Raw genomic sequence first — 19,904 nt, forward strand, 5'->3', positions numbered from 1 at the left:
ACGTAAGCTCAGGCCCGCACCCGGCATGTCTGCTTCCTGCCCTGCTAGCAGAAGTACCGTAAGTACTTCTGCAGATTTTAATGTACAGCATCGCCGCGCTCCTGGCAGGAGCGTGGCGATGCTGTGGGCCCCGGCACCCGCCGCGGTGTCTGGATGCCGGGCTGTAAACGTAATGGCGCCGCTCTGCAGAGCGGTCGCCATAGAAACCAGCACCTCCGCTGTAATGCTTACAGCAGAGATGCTGAAGCTTATGCCTGCGATCTCTTGATTGTAGGCATAAGCTATGGCATCTCCGCTATAAGTGTTACAGCGGAGGTGCCCTCCGGAGATGTCCTCCCCCCCTCCTAGTTCAAAATTAGCCCCCGGGGCCGGTGCCCACCGGCCCCATACCTTTAAAGTTGCAGGCCGGCTCCTGCGCAGCGAGCTCGCAGGAGCCGACCTGTTCCGACGACAGCCGGGAGCCTAATGAAGGCTCACAGGCCTGTCATCGCTATATTACTATTACGGCTGGTCTATGACCAGCCGTAATAGTAATGTAGAGAATCTCCCATAGACGGCAATACACTTGTATTGCTGTCTATGGAACTTGCAATCAAATGACTGGAGGTTCAAGTCCCCCAGGGGGGCTAAAAAAAAGTTTAAAAAAAATATAATAAAAAATAAAATAAATAAAAGTTCACAGCGGGTTCACACCAGCACCTGATCTCAGTTATGCAGGTTTCCGTTTTCTGTCAGCAGAAGACAGAAACCGACATTCAGTGTCTATGGGTGAGCCGTCTTCTGCTGCCCATGGCGAAACCGTTTTGTTTTTTGTTTTTTACTGGACACAAAGTCCTGCATGTCCGACTAAAAAAAACAAAAAACGGTTTCAATGCGGAGAGCAGAAGACGCTCACCGGCGGACACTTTTCAAACCCATGAATGTTTCTGGGGCAGGAAACGGAAACCTGCATAACTGAGATTGGGCGCTGGTGTGAACCTGCCCTCAAAGTAGAAAATGACTGTGAAACACAAACACATTAGGTATCCCTGTGTCTGACAGTGCCCGGTCTACTGAATATAGGGGATCTGCAGTGCTTCTATTCCGTCGGGAAGGGGTTAATAGGAGCACTGCAGATCCCCTATATTCAGCCAGGCTGAATTCCAAGTGGGGGTAAAAAACCCAGTCCTCAAGCTCAGGGAAGGGGCAGACAGACAACCAAAACACCCCCTCCCCTTTCCCAGCACTTACTGCACCCAAGAACTCAGCCATTTTAATTTTTGAAATTTTCCAGTAGCTGCTGCATTTCCCCCTAGGCTTATACTCGAGTCAATAAGTTTTCCCAGTTTTTTGTGGTAAAATTAGGGGGGTCGGCTTATATTCGGGTCGGCTTATACTCGAGTATATACGGTAATATTGCTTGTTCATTGAGTTAGTTAGAGGTCATCCGGTTTCTAACATTGATGGTCTATCCTTGCAGATCAACGATACCCAAGCAATGCAGTTCTCTGTATTGTTTACATACTGCAAGCAATGCTGCTCATTTGCTGTACAAACTGTAGCAGCAATTGTGGGTACTACAGCGCTGCCCTATAGTTTTCAGTGTGGCAACGCTGCAATACTTACATTCACCGCTACAGTTTGTATGGCAGGTGAGCAGCGTGGCTCGAGGTATGTAAACAGTATCGAGAGTCGCACTACCTACGTATTGATGATCTGTGGGGATCCCGGTTGTTGAACCCCCGCAGTAATATTGATGGCCTAAGGATAGGCCACCAATGGTAGAAACTGGATAACCCTTTAAGATGGCCCTACACTGTTTCCCTCTCGGCTTCTATTTACACATTCATTATTGATCTCCATCGAATCCTCTCCTTCTTCTCCCCTGAAGCTTCAAACATGCCCTAATAATCTCCCGGTTAGATTATTGTAACACCCTTCTCAATGGGCTGCCAGTGAATACTCTTGCCCCCCTCCAGTCACCTTAAACTGAGCATCTCGCTTAATACACCTGTCCCTTCGTTCTTCATTGGCTGCTCCCCTCTGTCAATCCCTTTATTGGCTACCTGTTGCCCAGAGAATAGAATTCAAAATACTAATGCTGACATACAAAGCCATCCACAACCTGTCCCCTCCATATATCTCCAACCTAATCTCCCCCTACCTGCCCATACGCAACCTCAGATCCTCCAATGACCTCCTACTCCGCTCTGCTCTTATCTGCTCTTCACACAACCGTCTCCAAGATTTCTCCCATGCATCCCCAATACTCTAAAAATCATTAGCAAGACACATAAGACTGACCCCCACAATCACAAGCTTCAAGAAGGCTCTGAAGACTCACCTATTCAGGAAGGCCTACAACCCCCAATAACACTACTATCACCACACCGCCATCTGAACTGTCTCTCCTCTCACCTTCTGTCTCTATCCCTCTTCCTTCATAGATTGTAAGCCCTCGTGGGCAGGGCCCTCTACAGCACTGTGCCAGTCGGTCATTGTTAGTATTATATTTGTTTGGTATATTTTATATTCCGTATGTAAACCCTCAAATATAAAGCACCAAGAAATTAATGGTGCTATATAAATAATAATAATTGCCCTAATGTGCATATGTTCTGAATGTGGACATGGGAGGAAGACCCTGCCAGACGCCATTGGAGGTGGCTTATCTCCCATAAGAACAAAAGATCAGACATGTAAAATTCAACACCACCTGTTCTTCTTTTACCCAGCATCTTTGTTTCTTTATATCAGCTTCTGGGGCTCAAAACAAAGCTACAAACTATTTCTGAGATTGGTATCTCCTCCTGTGTCGGGTGCTGCCCCCCAGATAGGGTGGCATAGAAGTGTGAGGAGAGATGCTTTCATTCAGCTCTCCCATTTAGATGACCACTTTCTGTATGGTTGGTGAAATGTTTAGCTACAGGTGGATTTCTCTAGTGATATCTCTTGGTGCTTAAGGAGCCAGACTCATTGCAGTACAGGACTTCTGGGCTTATTTCTCACCTATTTTCTGACATTTTGCCTTTCTACAATACTCACTATACATTTTTAAAAGTGGGAATGGTTGAACTGTCAATCTGGTGTAGGACCGATGTATAAAAAGCAACAAGTCACCTCAAATGTTGCAGTCTGCTTCTGTTTGGGGGAGCAACATAGAAAGTAAGCATTAAATGGGGACAAAATATTTATCTTGGCAGTAGATGACACCAGCGTTTCTTTCATCCACGGCAGAGTCAAGGCAGATACTATTGATGTAATATCTGTAATAATGTTATAGGTCTTTTTTTTGTTTACTTATTGCTTTTGTATTAGACCTTTCAAGTCCAACATTTTTTTTTCCTTAGAAAACTGACTAGTCCTCTTCCCTCAGTTGCATCTGTTTCTGAGGAATCACTTCAGTAGTTAGTATGGACATTATCATTCAGATTTATTGGACTATTGAATGACAAGGCTTCCTAGTTATACACGGGTGTCCTTCACGGCACATCACTGCATGTTGAAACTCTACTAGTGGTTATATTGATTGTCACCCATATTTGCTATTCACTTTATGTGCAGGCTAATGATTGTGGCTGGGCTTACCCTAGTTTGTCACTAGGTGGTGCTATCAGGACATGTGAGCTGTGTCTTGAGGCCAAGGCTTTTTTTTCCATTTTCTACTGAAGCTGAAAGAGAAACTTGATGGCTTATCGTAACAAAGGCCAAGGTTTGTAGGCTTGTATTTTACTTGTAGGGTAACCCAGCGCCCCAGTGTAAGTGACTGGTATTAGCTACCATATCATCTAAAGGAAGTAAATGTAAATGTGTCAGAATCAGGAAATATCATTTGCTTATGGCACTAGTGTGGCATCTCCGTGTGAAAGAAGTGCTGTATTATATTATACTGTGCACAGACCTTTCTCATGCAAGGCAGGCCTGAATGTGGATATTTAACCTTGCCAGGACAGAAGGTATTGTACAAGTGAGGATGCCTGAGCAATGCCAGGACATATCTCTGTTATATTATAGAGGTTGCTTCTTTCTGCCCGTCTGCGCTTTTATCCTCTGTGTTTAGTTTAATATGAACCTGATGCAGGAGAATTTATAGATTGAAAGTCTGCATTATACCTACAAAACTGTCAGGCCTTCCTGATGTGGACATACATCACCTTTTACCATTTTCACAGGTACAGTTTGCGTCTGTGCTGGTATAATTTCCACTTCGTTTAAGGGATCTATAAAACCAAATGCGAGGAATAAATGGCTGCCCATAGCTTCTGTGAGGCTACTGATGTATTATCCTTAGGATGGTGGTGGTGAGGTTGGTAGAATTCTGCTAATCAGCTATTTGTAGGCACGATGGCCGACTTTAAGAAAATATGAGAAAATGGACAGTTCTGTAAATGATCTGTTCACAAACACCATTATGCTTAAGCCATAATTTTGCCTCAACAATTTGGAAGAACTATGTAAATAATTCTTATTGATACCTGTTCACAATGCTGCTGCGAGTCAGTAGTGTACTGCATGAAACGTAAAAAAAAAAACCTCAAGTGGGTTTACCCACATTTCTGCATCTAAAATCCTGTGCTTCACTGGTACAAGCCATGTGGCTGAAAACTGACTTGCACACAGTTGTGTCTTACCTTACTGTAGCTTTAGCTATTAAGTCATGTCATCAGATTTGCAGGTCAATCAGATTCCTACTGGCATTACAATTATTTATTAGTTCCTGTTCAGGAATCAGTAATAGTATGCTAATAATAGTAATCTTTGCGTCTGTGTTCTTTTGTCTTCCTAGTACAAGGATGCATTTATGAAAGCACATCCAGGTTACAAATGGTGCCCAACTACTAATAAGCCCGTGAAAGCCCCTACAACTGTCACAACCAGGAAAAAGCTTTGGCCTTACTCCCAGGAACCAGTCAAAGAAATACCAAGTTCCAAGATAGTCTCAAAGGAAGAAGAAATGCCACAGCTAAATTTTGGCATTGCAGGTAAGGGCTCGTTCACATCTGCGTCCGGTCTCCGTTCATACAGGTTTCCGTTTCCTGCACAAAACAGAGCAGGAGACGGAAAGCTGCAGGACTCTTTCATACCCATTCATTTGAACGGGTTTGAAAGGTGGCCGGCCGTGAGCGCCGGTGAGCTTTTTATGCTTTACCCCCTACATTGCTCCATTTGCCAGATACAGCTGAATATGTGTCTTCAGTGTTTACAGCTTGTAGGTTTCAGGCCACCTCTGTTATCTAGCTGTAGTGGTTGCAGGGTTATCTCAGTCCCTGTTCCCAGCAACTCTATTCTCTTCACTGACATTGATGGCTAATGGAGCAGTATATCAGCTCTGCAAAGTGGTAAGGGATAGAACAGTGCTTCTGTTATCTCTATATGTAAATCCAGAAGTAGCCGTGTGCAGTCAACATGCTGCCAGCGGGACCTTTACATGACATGTACGTACGTACATGTACGTCATTGGTAGTTCAAGGGTTAAAGTGTAGCTCCAATTGAAAAGCAACTTTTCATGAATAAATAGTACTTGTGAATATTATTTCAAAAGCCTTTATTGAATGAAAAAATAAGTACAGGAAAATGTTGACATAACAATGAGCAAAACAACAAGACTTACAAAATAAAACACATACGGTAGTAGCAGCACTGTATATGAAAACAAGCACGTATTGCAAACTAAACTGTAACGAATAATCCAAATCAACATACATTACAGCAATAAGAGGGATAACAAGGTTAAAAAGGTGTACAGCTGTGTTCTCCAGTTGGAGGATATATGGAGTGACCATAAAATATATTGGAATAATTTGAAAGGTGCATATCTAAGGTTAACCGGTTTGAGATGAAGTAGGAAAGCTGGCTTAGTTAGCGATATCACCTGTTCTAAAAGTCATTGTACCATTCTGTATACTTGAGAATATAAGAAACTTTGTAATATTTTTATTTAGAAATATTTTTCCTTCTCAACTTATCAGCCTCATTTACTTTTCACATATTAGTCTATGGAGAGGGGAGGGGGAGTAAGGAGGCTGCTATACTGTGCTACTCCGTGAATGGGGGAATCCTTCTGACACTGCTGTACCTTCAAGTTAAGAGTTTACCCTTATTAAAATAAACACTGATATATAGGTTCCAAGTAATGGCACAGAGAAAGCCACAAAAAACATCTGGCAAATATATATCAGCCTAAAAATAAATTGTTATAACCAGTGGGAAAGCATTCTCTCCAGTACTGTATGGCTTGAATTGAGCTACTATCACAGGTAACTTGTTAGTAATATACTTGTTTATTCCTAAGATCCAACACAAATGGGAGGACTAAGTATGCTGCTTCTTGCTGGAGAACATGCCTTGACTGCACACAGGGATCAAGCAATGGCTGCTCACATAGAAACTGAAGAGACAGAGGTTTGTAATAGCTATAGGTGACAGTGTTCTCTTTCTAAGGATGGAGGCATGTACATGTTACAAGGTGTAGGAGGTATTGATGTTGAAAACTGCTGACGCTATATTGTGACAGAATGTTCCTGTCTGATTTTGAGTTATTCGTAGTTTTGTCTGATCTATTCTAACATTATTATCACAGGTTTCTAGCTTACGTTTACAAGATACAGTTTTGGACATGGCATTGATCTGATCTACCGTAATGAGGATCTCATGTAAAAAGACATATCCGTTCTAGTGTCTGAAGCCTGTATTGAAAAATGTGTTATCCTGTAATATAAATTCACAGTGACACAATAGATACCGCTGAAATGCTTGAAAGTTTAGTATTATGTATTGGATAGGGATATTCTTGTGCTTGGAACCCTATCCCTAGGACATGTAATAAATGTGTGGTTTGTAAGGTGTATCTTAACTTTTAAAGGGGATATCCCATAATTTAAACTTATAGATGGGATCCTAGCAGTCAGACCTATACCTTTCAGATACTTACAATTTAGGCTTGGCTCACCTCTACATTGAAGTCTATGTTTAGGAACTCCATCGCAGTGACCACTGAAAATTGTCAAGCAAAAAACTCCAGATTTTTCAGATTAAAAGAACGGACACCTGACATATCCCATTATAGTCATTGGGGTCCGCTGGGCACTTTTGATGTCTGAAATTTTTGTGGTCCATGTGTCTGTTGTTTTGGTCCTCCAACGGACCTGAACAACAGACACTGGGGTGCAGATGTGAACATAACATAGATTATCAAATGTTGCTGGTCCTTATATAATAATATAGTTATCAGTGTAATGTGATATATAGTAATCAGTGTTACGCTTCAGCAAACATCATCACAGTGCAAACAAAATCTAGACTCTAGTCTACTTCAGATGGATTCTGCCTCGCAAACCCCTTTGAAATTAATGGGAGGCAGGAAAAGACTGCTAGCGTTTATTTGCCAGCGGATTTTGAAGAAACCGCTGCAAGAAACTGCAACCAGTTTTTTTCTGCCTCTCGTTTATTTTAATGGACTTTGCAAGACAAGAGTCTGCCTTAAGATACATACTGAAGCTTCAGAGCTGCTTCTAGGCTCATACCTTGTATATGGCGTCTGGCAGCCAGATCATCTGATCGGTGCTGGGTCTAAATGTGGAAACCCCTTTAAAGGGATCCTATCATTAAAACACAATTTTTTGTGACTAACCTGTAGGAATAGCCTTAAGAAAGGCTATTCTTCTCTACCTTTAGATGTCTTCTCCGCAACGCCGTTCAGTAGAAATCCCGGTTTTCGTCGGTATGCAAATGAGTTCTCTTGCGTCACAGGGAGAGGGCCCCAGCACTCAAACAGCAGTCAAGATCAGTAGTATTATAGTCAAGATCAGTAGTATTATTGCAGCATTTCTGCTCTTTACTTTATTCTACCTATGTACTGAACTTGTTTTATATTCACAGGTATGTTCAAGTCCACCTAAGTCAAAGGAGTCTGACTGCCTTCATCCCACTAAGAAGTCTGCTTTGCTTGAATTTGCAGAGGTATGAAAGTCCGCTATTTCTCTCCTATTGGCATGAACACCTAGCTTATTACTCTACTGCATATATGGTGCTGTCTGTCATATAAGGAGTGTTATGCCTTCTACCCATTACTAGAGTCAGAAGTTCAAAGGGTATGACAGCTCTTGCATAAGGGTGTTTATGTAAGGTGCAGACTTTATTGTAGCTCCAATGTGAAGAGCCAAAAATCGAAGTTTCAGAGTCAGTCATATTGGCATGCTATTTGTCATGTACTGTCCTAGTCTTTTGTATGCCTTTGTCCTCTTCATGAAACCATGGTATTATATTAGGGTGATAACATCCTCAGTGTATGAGTGCATAAGGCAGGATATTGATAAGAATCCCTCCAATACAATACAACTCTTTTTATAAACTGCAAAAACCATTTCTGATGGATCATCGATAGATCTGTTTTTAACTAGTCAAAACTGGAACATAAAAGGTCCATTGACCTGAATGGAATCTATTAAGTTTTCATGTTTTTTGCTGGCTAGAATAACATTAGCAGCAGGGGCATATCTATAGTGAGTGCAGAGGTAGCGATTGGGCCCTGGAGACATAGAGGGCCTAAAAGACTTTCTACAGCCTATGAAGAAACCTGTATATAGATTACACATGGTAAGTGGGGTCCCATTACATATTTTGCATTGGGGCCCAGGAACTTCTCCCTTACACTTCTGCTTAGCAACTTATTCCATTTTGCCTGTCAAAATGTTATGGTCTGGGGATCCCTGACCACGGACTGGCCCCTGACTGATAACTTCTCAGAAAAACAAACAATAATAAGTATGAGCAGTGTGGATACTCCTACATCCTGCCTTGCACAACTAGAAGTAGCCGTGGGCCCGAATAACTTGCCTGAAGGGGCACAAGCACAGCCGGAGAAGTAGCTAACCTACAAAGGGAAATAGAGCCCCTGTCTAGCTTCACGTTTACGAAGGAGAGGCGGATACAGAACAAGCCCCCCACGGATATCCAGACTTGGACTAACGGTGAACATGAGTAATGCAAAAGCATAGGGAGAAAATAAACGTGAAACACAGAATAACTGAACTAAAGCAAGGGATAGGGAAGAACAGAACTGAGTATCACACACCCAAAAAACCCCTACCAAAAAAATTCCAAACCTCCAAACAGAAAAAATACCTAGGGCTCGCTGCGCCCGGAACACTATGTCTGGATAGGAGCTCAATACTTAACGAACCAGTCCTGTGTGAACAGGAGCAAGAAACTGGATGGGCCGGGATGCAGACAGTAGCAGCTTCAGACAACAGACCATTACTGGAGCACAGGTACAGAAGTTTTAAGACCGGCATCAGATAGCATGTGCAACAGCCTTATATAGTAAAGAGAAGGCCTCGCCCATGGCCTGTAAAGTATTCAGCACTGCAGAGAACTTAACCCCTTCAGAGGCCAAGACACACCAGGCACTGATCCACCAGACAACTCACCACGTGATCCACGCCCGAGTGCCAGAGCAGAAACAGCATGTCTGGTGTGAACATTCCCCTGCCGTGCATCAGGTGGTTCACGCGCTGAATGCCGTCCGGACACTCTGCACCTGAACCTAACAGGCCGAGACTGCTGAGACCGGGTCATAACACAAAAGCAATTGAAACCAGAAACTTACTGGAGCTAACTGATGACCCATAAATCACACAGATCACGTTATTTTGTTTCCCAGACTGCCGCAATATACATATTGTTCCCCTCCTCTTTAGTTAAATCTATCTTACTACAAGTCAAGTCAAATTTAGCATTGGGACAAGGAAAAAATGCCCTATTGGACATTTGTCACCCAGAACTCATCAGGAATATTCAATAAATAACATTGGTTAGTGAATAATCATGCAAGTTCTACCAATACAATTATTATTCAGTATTGGATTGCAATATATAGTCATCGTTTAACTGATTCCAAGCATATTGTACGGAAGCTATCTTGGGAGCAGCAATGGTGCGGACCCAACCAGTCAGACGGGACATAAAATCTGGTGCAACACAGGTTTATTTAGAAAAACAGCAAAATACACAAACCTTCACTTCATACACAAAATGAGCAAAATAAAATACAGCCTTAACTTCAGACAAAAAAGTCAATCCAAAACCCTGCTCATCTGAGCACTAACATAAACAGTATGAAGCTAACTATAAATGTGGCTTACTACCAACCACATGAACAAACAGAACACAAGTCTCAGTTTGGTCTCACCAAACTCAGCTCTCCAGGACAGACCCAGGCACCTCTACTCACTCCCAAGATCTGCCCTCAAGTGTAAGCTCTGCAGCCTTTTTCTGGCCCAGTAACAAGCCCAGGACCCACACCTAGAGCTGAAGCCTATTCAAGATCCGCCCTGGGCCACACACATGTCAAGAATCTCGGGGAGATATACCGTGACTCCAGCACCCTGCCTGTCACATTCTCACAATATTTATATTAATTGTAATTAATCTTAACACCTTTATTCCATTGCTGGATTACTATATGGGGTTTTGTCAGTAGTTTTCACTTATCTGCTGCAGCACTTCTAGTTTGTTTATTGATGAGCGTGCATTGTGTAGCTCTCCTTTGCTCCAGACTGCTAACTTGCTTGCCAAAAGCAGAGCCTAATACAGTGGTTCTCAACCTGTGTACCCCAGGGAGTACTTACCACAGCTACAGGGAGAACCAATGCTTGGGAAATGGCAGATTTAGTGAGTACTCTGGTCCCGAGGGGGGTGTCTTCCAAGGCTTAGGTGCTATGGCTGCCAAGCAGAAGAAGATGTCAAGAGATGTTGGATCTCATGTACAGCAGCGGGTTGTCTGTGCTGAATAAACAAATAAGGACATAGACAGTTGCCTTGCTGTCAGATAGTCCATGTCTTTATATGGTAATGGTGTTTTCTTCATATATCGCCATATAAATAAATATGTTTTTTCATTCTCCTCCTAAGCCTCCATGTCCTGCTCTCTCATCCTGCTTTTTTTCTGCCTCCATGTCCTGCTCTTACATCTTCCTTTTCCCTCTTCCAAACCTTACTCACTCATTAGCCTGATCTTCTCCTATTGATGAAATGCTCTTCTATCCTCCTGATGGTTACACAAAATATTGATTTGACTTAGATTTTTCTTTTGTTCACTTGCTCTTAACACCAAGGATCGGAAAACCGGAGATTCTGGGCATTTATCTGTAGATATTACAGTGCATAGTATCTGCAGCATTTAAATAGCTCCGGAGGGAGAGGGCTCCCACTGTCAAGAATCAACACCCATTTGCAGACTACCGATGCTAGTACATGGCATCTTGGGCTTTATTGTGAAAAAGTAGTAAAACTTAAACAAGTATAATGGTATTACTGTAATTGAAACAACCCAGATTGTAGCTTTATCATATTGGTTAAACTTCATGGTGACTGGCGCAATATTTTAAGTTGAAAAAGACAGTGGTGGAATTGCTGTTCTTTTTTTATTCCTTTTGGAAAGAGTTAAAAGTTTGACGTGTGAGGTATATTTACAGTACAGTATGAGTAGTACAGATCAGTATAAAGTATAAGAAACTTCATAATATATCCTAAATACATCCAAAACAATCTACTCGCATCAGTCCATGTCAGTACTTCTCTCTATATGTCCTTCATGATCCTGAGGCTGCTTCTGAGTAAGCCAGAGACAACTATGGAACAGGCACTCCTCTACTTACCTAGTGCAATGTATGGTACCCACCAGCTCAGAAAGAAATGCAGCTAGAGCTGGTTAAATAATGCATCATATTTCAGGCCTGTAGTGGTCAGAAATAGTGTTACTCCTTATGCAGGCACATAGAAACTTATCCTGAAAAGTCAAATTAAACAATATGTACATGTTAAATTCTGACATTTATTGCAAGAGCCTGCTTCTCCTTTTTAAAATTACATCTAAGGGCTCGTTCACATCTGCGCCCGTTCTCCGTGCTGCAGGTTTCCGTTTCCTGCACAAAACAGAGGCAGGAGACGGAAACCTGCAGGACTCTTTCAAACCCATTCATTTGAATGGGTTTGAAAGATGTGCGGCGGTGAGCGTTTTATACTCTCCGCCACGAAACCGGTTTTTTTAAACCGGACACAGAGTCGGACATGCAGTACTCTGTGTCCGATTTAAAAAAAACGGTTTCGCGGCGGAGAACATAAAACGCTCACGGCCGGACCCGGTCTGACAGGTTTCCTTCTTCTGCATGCCTTTGACAATATCCGGGTCAAGGATAATATATGTATAAATGTATTTTATATTCAGATCTCTTCAAGCACGTCTGAGTCAGATGTGGTTTCACCTGCTAAGCGATGTGAGAAGTCTGCACTCGTCCAGTTTGCAGAAGTAAGTGGTAAACCATATGTAAATCTATTTCAATATATTCAATTTAACAAAGCTGCAAAAAAACAAGAAAAACAAAATAAACAAAACAATAGACTGTGCATGTATAAGATGAACTTGTTAACATGTCTGTACCAGTATGTGAGCATCGACTGAAACAGAGGGATTTTTGTGCACACAATGCAATCAGGGTATATTAAGACATGCAGTTAAAACAGCATAAATAAAAAAAATGTTGTCAGGCTGGATTCACACTAGTGTTCAAACTTTGTTCAGGGTTTTTGTACCTGAATTTGCTTGAAAAATGTGGAGATAAAAGTCCTGCAAGCAGGCGAAAATCCTGTTGACTCCGTTATAGTCTATGGGGTCTGCTGGTTTCTGCAGGTAACCGCTTTTTAACCCCTTAAGGACCAGGCCATTTTTTGGTTTCGCATTTTCGTTTTTCCCTCCTCACATTTCAAGAGCCATAACTTTTTCATTTTTCAGTTCACAGAGTCACATGATGGCTTATTGTTTGCGGGACAAATTGTACTTTGTAATGGCATCATTCAATATGCTGTGCAATGTACTGGGAAGCTGGAAAAAAATTCAGAATGAGGTGCAATTGGAGAAAAAATGCATTTGCGCCATTTTCTTATGGGTTTAATTTTTACAGCGTTCACTGTTTGGTACAAATGACATGTTACCTGTGTTCTACGTGTCAGTACGAACGCGGTGATACCAAATTTATATAGTATTTGAAATGTTTTGATACTTTTAAATAAATGATAAACTTTGCAAAATAGAAAAAAAAATTTGTGTCATCATGTTCTAACACCTGTAACTTTTTCATATTTCCATGTATGGAGCTGGTTGTGGTGTCTTTTTATGCGGGACAAGATGACGTTTCTATTGATACCATTTGGGGAAAGATCTGATGGTTTGATCACTTTTTATTCAATTTTTTATAGGAGGCAAAGTGTTGAAAAAAAACGCTTTTTGGCTGTTTTTATTTTTTTTGCCGCTACGCCGTTCGCAGTACGGGATAAATGTTTTAATATTCTAATAGTTCGGGCATTTTGGAGCGCGGGGATACCTAATATGTTTATGTTTAATGTTCTTTAATTACTTTTATAGCTAATCTAGGGAAAGGGGGGTGATTTGAACTTTTATATTTTTTTTATTTTTTTAATACTTTTAAAAACTTTTTTTTTCTTCTGTTACATTTATGATCAGACCCCTTAGGTACCTTGAAACCTAGGGGGTCTGATCGCTCATACTATTCACTGCAATACTACAGTACTGCAGTGAATAGCAGAATCCCAGCACTTCTATTAGACGATGCCTCTGGCATCGTCTAATAGATCTCAGGCAGAGACAAGCCTGGAAGCCTTCAATAGGCTTCCGGCTGTCATAGCAACCGATCACCACCCTCATGTGACGTTCAGGAGGGCGGCGATCGGGGAAACATGGCGGCGCCCATGCCGCCTGCGCTGTTTACACGCTGCGGTCGTGTTTGACCGCAGTGTGTAAAGGGTTAACAGCAGCGATCAGCTCGGGCACCGACCGCTGCTGTTATTGGCAGGTCCTGGCTGTATTATACAGCCGGCATCTGCCGTGTATGGAGCGAGCTCAGCGTGTGAGCTCGCTCTATACATCCCCATGCGACCCATGACGTACAGTTACGTCAAGGGTCGCTAAGGGGTTAAAGAGGACCTTTCACTACCTGGGCCACATGCGGTGTAATACACCGCTAGAAAGCCGACGGCGCTGAATTCATCGGCTTTCACGTTCTGTGTCCCTGGTGAAGAGATATCGCTGCCGATACCGTAGCTCTTCACTGTCAGAAGGGTGTTTCTGACAGTCAGTCAGGAACGCCCTTCCTCACAGCAGCATCTATTGTACTGTGCTGTGAGAGGGGGCATTCCTTAACACCCAGCGATGACACTGAGCAGTGAGGAACACCCCCCTCCAGTACTCGTCTATGGAAGAGTACTATCAGGAGGGGAGGGAGGCGTTCCTCACTGCTCTCACAGTACAGCGCTATAGATGCTGCTGTGAGGAAGGGCGTGCCTGACTGACTGTCTGAAATGCCCTTCTGACACTGAAGAGCTTTGGTAGAGGCACCGATAGCTCCTCACCTCACCCAGATTAGGTTTCTGGTTTTGGGTCCCCAAGTGGACCTGGGTAACAGAAAGCCAAACGCTAGAATGAACCTAGTGCTATGTGAATTATGCAATTGGCATATTAAATAACGCTGCAGGTTCTCCCATTGTGATCGAACTGCAAAATTTACTGCTCTATGTTTTACAATGCCTGAGATGTAACTGTTTGTAGTGCCCCCCGCCCCCATGTTTAGTTTCTCTGCATTATACAAGAGCCATATAGCAATAGACCTGTTTGCTGCAAGAAGCAGAAGGAATAAACGAGGCACAGAAACTGGATTTCAGTGCAGGATTTCATAGAAAAGACCCAAAATTTATTAATAAAGTTCGCTATAATATCTACAATATGTTTGTTTAGATATACTTTAAAATGTACCCCCAGTTATGAACAACTTTTCATAAATGAACAGTTCATTTAAATATAAGAAACTTTGTTATATATCTTAAGAAGGAGATCTGTTTTATTTTCCACTCATTAAGCTGTTCTACTACTCCTTATCTTCAATCTGAATAATTCTGTATTCTTCCTCACACACACCGAGTTCTATAGAGGAAGGAGGGGTGGAGTAGGAGTCTTCTGCTGGCCAGAATATTGATTTATTGCCTCATTCTGTGCCCTAGTAGCCTTTTATCTACAAATTAGCAGTGTTAAAAGAATTCATAGAGTAAAGTAACAGCAATTATTAGAGTGTAGAAACGAACTACCTGAAAAGTGGAGAAGGAAACATATTTCTTTAATAAGTTACCGTATATACTCGAGTATAAGCACAGTATAATACCGTTTTTGTGCTGAAAAAGTCCGCCTCGGCTTATACTCAGGTCATTACGGTAATTCAGCAACATCATAGTTACAGACCTGGCATACAGACTCTGCTCCAGAGTGGTCGCCATGGCAACTGGCACCTCCGCTGTGACAGCAGTAATGCTGGCATGCCCTCCGCGGGTACTGGAAGCCTCCGAGGGGAACCGCTGCAGGGAAGCGGCAGGCGCTGCCAAGCCCCTGGAGAGGAGGGAGCGGGTGCGACCGCTCTATGAAGGCTGGACCTGAAGCGCTGAGGGAGATCCCCTGCCACCGGCAGGAGCGCCGAGGCCGAACCTGATGGAAGACCTCGGTTGCCGGACCTGAAGGGGAACTGCGGCCGGCCGGAGGGGAATCCCCTCAGCGCTCCTGCCAGGGATTCCCCTCAGAGCTCCTGCCAGCGGCCGGCCGCAGTTCCCCTTCGGGTCCGGCCGGCCGAGGTTCTCATTCAGGGCCGCCCCTCAGCGCTCCTAACGGGGGATTCCCCTCAGCGCTTCTGTAAAGGCTCCCCGGCTGCAGTGCATTTCTTTTGCAGGCTTCTCTATGCAGCCTGCAAAAGAAATTACAATTTTTGCAATGTATGGCAGTGCATTAGCATTGTAATGCATTGCATTAGAGATCAGACCCCTGGGGTTCAAGACCCCTAGGGGTCTAATAAATGCAAAATAAAAAAAAATAAAAAAAATGAAGTATTAAAAATTCAAATCCTCCCCCTTTCCCTAGAACACATATAATTAATAAATAATACTGCTAACACTGTGAAACACCTACACGTTAGGTATCCCTGTGTCCGAAAACGCCCGCTCTACAAATCTTTAAAAATATTTTTCCTGTACGGTAAACGTCGTAGCAGGAAAAAAAGTTGTCTAACTGCCCCTTCCCTGAGACTGTTTCCCCCCCACTTTTGAATTCAGCCTGACTACAGCCAGGCTGAATATAGGGTATCTGCAGTGCTCCTATTCCGTCAGGAAGGTGTTAATAGGAGCACTGCAGATACCCGATATTCAGCCAGGCTGAATTCCAAGTGGCGGGGGTGCTGGGGAGGGAAGGGGCAGACAGACAACCAAAACACTCCCTCCCCTTCCCCAGCACCCAGCAACTACTGCGCCCAAAAACTCCGGCCATTTTAATTTTTGAAATTTTCCAGTAGCTGCTGCATTTCCCCCCCTAGGCTTATACTCGAGTCCCGGTTTTTTTAGGTAAAATTAGGGGCTTATATTCGGGTCGGTTTATACTCGAGTATAAACGGTTTGTTAACGTTTCATCGATGAACATGTACTATTCATTAATGAAAAGTTGTTTATAACTTTTATGACTAGAGATACACTTTAAGTAAAAAAAAAAAAAATCACCATGTGATAGTATTTTTTTTCTAATCCATTCTTTATTTTTGCTTTAAAAACTGTATTAGGGTCCACAAAATTACGGGCGCAAAATAACGCGGTGTATACGCTCGTAACTCCCATTGAAATCAATGGGATCTTTTTGAGCGCGCTAAATGCTGACACACGTAGACGTGCCAAATCACGCTCCATTTTACATCGTGTGAACGCACCCTTAAAAAACCCCGAACATTGAAACACATCCTCTAACTGTTGTGTGGGTGTGTTCTAGTTATAGTATTTACTGTTTATTACTTACAGCAGTTGAATTCTCCCATTATTATACATTCCTTTTAATGTGCTGGCTTGTGTAGTGCAAGCATCATGTGTCTGGAAAGTCACCAATGATCACACAGTTATTAAAGGGGTTTTCCCAACTCGCCTGCTCACCAATTTGCAGGCTGTATACTCTGTTCACTTCCTGGTCTGCTCGGTAAATTGGTGGGCGGGGTTTCACTTGTTATCTCACAGGCAAAGCCAGCTCTGCTTAGCTCTCTTCATAGCAGTACATGTTTGCAGTCAGTAATGGGGGATAGTTGTAAATAAATTAGCACAGTATCACTGGAAGTTGCACAATATGAAGCTGATGTAGCAGAGCTGGATTTGATAGGTGATGAGAATCCCAAACTTACATGCTACAGGTCCACGAGTCAGCTTGCAATAAACTCAGTTTTAGGTCTGTGTTTACAGAGGTAACAGACTTTATGTCTCAGCCCTTATCAGCAAAGTTCAATTAGCAGACCTGATAACTGGAAGAGGGAAGATAAACAGCTCAGAAATACAAGCTTGCTCCCAAGCACTCCTGAGAGCAGTGAACTACGTCACTTGTCCTGGGCGGAGAGATAAAGAGCTCAGAAATACAAGCTGCTCCAAGCACTCAGCTCCCCCTCCCCTCCCTGAGAGCAGGGAGCTACGTCATTTGTCCTGGGCAGAGAGATAAGATCATCCCCAGGTCTGTGGTTATGGAAGCACAGTGTAAACAATGAAGTGAATAATCTCAGATAGCGGCCAAACAAAGCAGTTTTGTTGAAGCAATGTGTTTAGGAAAAGTCTTATATGCGCATAATCTAGCAGTATAGATAAGATCCTTGAGATGGGACAACCCCTTTAAGCATTTATAAGTGAGTGGTTGATGATATGTTGTAAGGGATGAGCATAACTCCTTATCTTGAGAATGTCTAGTTTTAATATTGCTTTTTTTATGTACAGATCTCTTCAGGTACCTTGCAGATTAACAGCCCTGAACCTACAAAACGCTGTGGAAAGTCAGCACTTTTCCATTTAGCAGAGGTAACATGATTCTGACTATGATAGTTATTAAAGTCTTCTTAAAGGGATTTTCTGGATTACAGTATTGAACGCTTATCTTTAGAATGGGTCATCAATATAAGATTGGTGCAGGTCCAACTCTTGGTGCCACCACCATTCAGCTGTTTAAAGAATCCACTGTAGTTGGGCAAGTGGCAACTTGAATGTAACAAAGCTGCAATACCCAGTACATGCAAGTGTACAGCATGAAGGATTATGAAGCAATGTGGACAAAACAGTGTCACAGCAGTTTGGAATGGGTGCTGAGAGTCAAACCACCACCAAATTGATATATTTATCTTATCAATACTCCAATATTGTAAACCCTGAAAATTCCTTTAAAGGGATTCTACCATTGAAATGAATTTTTTTGGCGATCACACGTCAGAATAGCCTTTAGAATGGCTATTCGTCTCTTACCTTTAGATGTGGTCTCCGCTGCGCCGTTCCTTAGAAATACCGTTTTTTAACGATATGCAAATTAGTTCTCTCGCAGCGATGGGGACGGGCCCCAGCACTGAAAATGCTATGGGGGCATCCCCACTGCTGCTCGAGAACACGCTCCAGCAACACCTCTATCTTCGGCTGGATCCTCCCCTTCTTTCGTCATCTTCCTTCTGCGTCACCTCCAACGCCTGCGCAGTTGGCTCTGCCAGTGAGACACCAGCAGAGCTGAGTGCACATGCCAGCCGGCGGCCATTTTTGGGAGGCCACTCCTGTATTGAACTGCAAGAGCGGACTCCCAAAAATGGCCGCCGGCCGACATGCGCAGTCGGCTCTACTAGTGTCTCACTGGCAGAACCAACTGCGCAGGCGTCAGAGGTGACGCAGAAGGAAGACGACGAAAGAAGGGGAGGAACCAGCCGAAGATAGAGGAGTCGCTGGACCGTGTTCTCGAGCAGCAGTGGGGGCGCCCTCTTCGCATTTTCAGTGATAGGGCCTGCGCTCATTGCTGCAAGAGAACTAATTAGCACATCGGTAAAACCCGGTATTTCTAAGGAACGGCGCGGCGGAGACCACGTCTAAAGGTAAGAGACGAATAGCCTTTCTAAATGCTATTCCGACGTGTGATCGCCAAAAAAATTCATTTCAATGGTAGAATCCCTTTAACCCCTTAAGGACGCAGGGTAGTTTGTACATTAATGCTCGGTGACTTTTTTTCATATTTCCCCTCCATCTTCCAAAATTCATAACTTTATAATTTTTCTGTTGACATAGCTATTTGAGGGCTTATTCTTTGCGTGACGAGGTCTACTATTTTTATTTAGCACCATTTAGGGGTACAGATAATGTTTTGATTAGATTTTATTAACCTTTTTGGGTGGTCCATGTGAAATAACACACAATTCTTTCATAGTTTTTTGCAATTTGTTTTTATGGCACTGCATTAATAATGACATGGCAGCTTTGTCCTGCAGGTCATTTCGACTACATTGATACCATATTTTATTGTTTTGGGTTTTTTTATGTTTTACCGCTTTTACAAATAAAATTTTACTTTTTGAAAATTAACAATTTTCCTGGGGTCACCGTATTTTGATGCCTAAAACTTTTTTACTGTACCGTTGACAGAGATTTGTCAGGGCTCTTTATTTGCGGGACAAATTGTACTTTCTATTGTTACCAATGTTTGGTATGCATGACTTTTTGATCACTTTTTATTGTTGTTTTTTGTTGAAAGCAAAGTGACCAAAATACATTAATTTGTGCATTGCTGTATTTTTAATTATTTTTTACAGCCTTTACTGTATGGGATAAATAACGTTATTTTTGGCACGTGAGGCTACCTAACATGTTTATTTATTTTCACTTACATTATATATTTTTTTAATATAAAGGTGGGTTTTTTTTTTTACTTATTTGATTATTTATTTTTGTGTGTTTTTACCATGTGTTTGTGTGTTTTTTCACTTTTTACCTGTCCCACAAGGGTACTTGAAGCTGGGATCTCAGATCTCCAGTGCAATGTCCTGCACTACATAGTATTA

General features: G+C 42.6%; 1 protein-coding gene across 5 annotated transcripts in view; it reads left to right on the forward strand.

Moving 5' to 3' along the window:
- BBX (BBX high mobility group box domain containing) overlaps nucleotides 1-19,904 on the forward strand; it is a 56,086-nt gene that overhangs the window by 13,564 nt on the left and 22,618 nt on the right. For all 5 annotated transcript variants that reach the window (XM_075264964.1, XM_075264965.1, XM_075264969.1 and 2 more), the window contains exons 3-7: nucleotides 4,766-4,961; nucleotides 6,272-6,381; nucleotides 7,858-7,938; nucleotides 12,206-12,286; nucleotides 17,818-17,898. In XM_075264964.1, coding sequence (XP_075121065.1) covers nucleotides 4,766-4,961; nucleotides 6,272-6,381; nucleotides 7,858-7,938; nucleotides 12,206-12,286; nucleotides 17,818-17,898 — 549 coding nt within the window. The remainder of the gene's footprint in view (nucleotides 1-4,765; nucleotides 4,962-6,271; nucleotides 6,382-7,857; nucleotides 7,939-12,205; nucleotides 12,287-17,817; nucleotides 17,899-19,904) is intronic.

This window comes from Leptodactylus fuscus, chromosome 2, assembly GCF_031893055.1.
Source record: "Leptodactylus fuscus isolate aLepFus1 chromosome 2, aLepFus1.hap2, whole genome shotgun sequence".
NCBI classification, from domain to species: Eukaryota; Metazoa; Chordata; class Amphibia; order Anura; family Leptodactylidae; genus Leptodactylus; species Leptodactylus fuscus.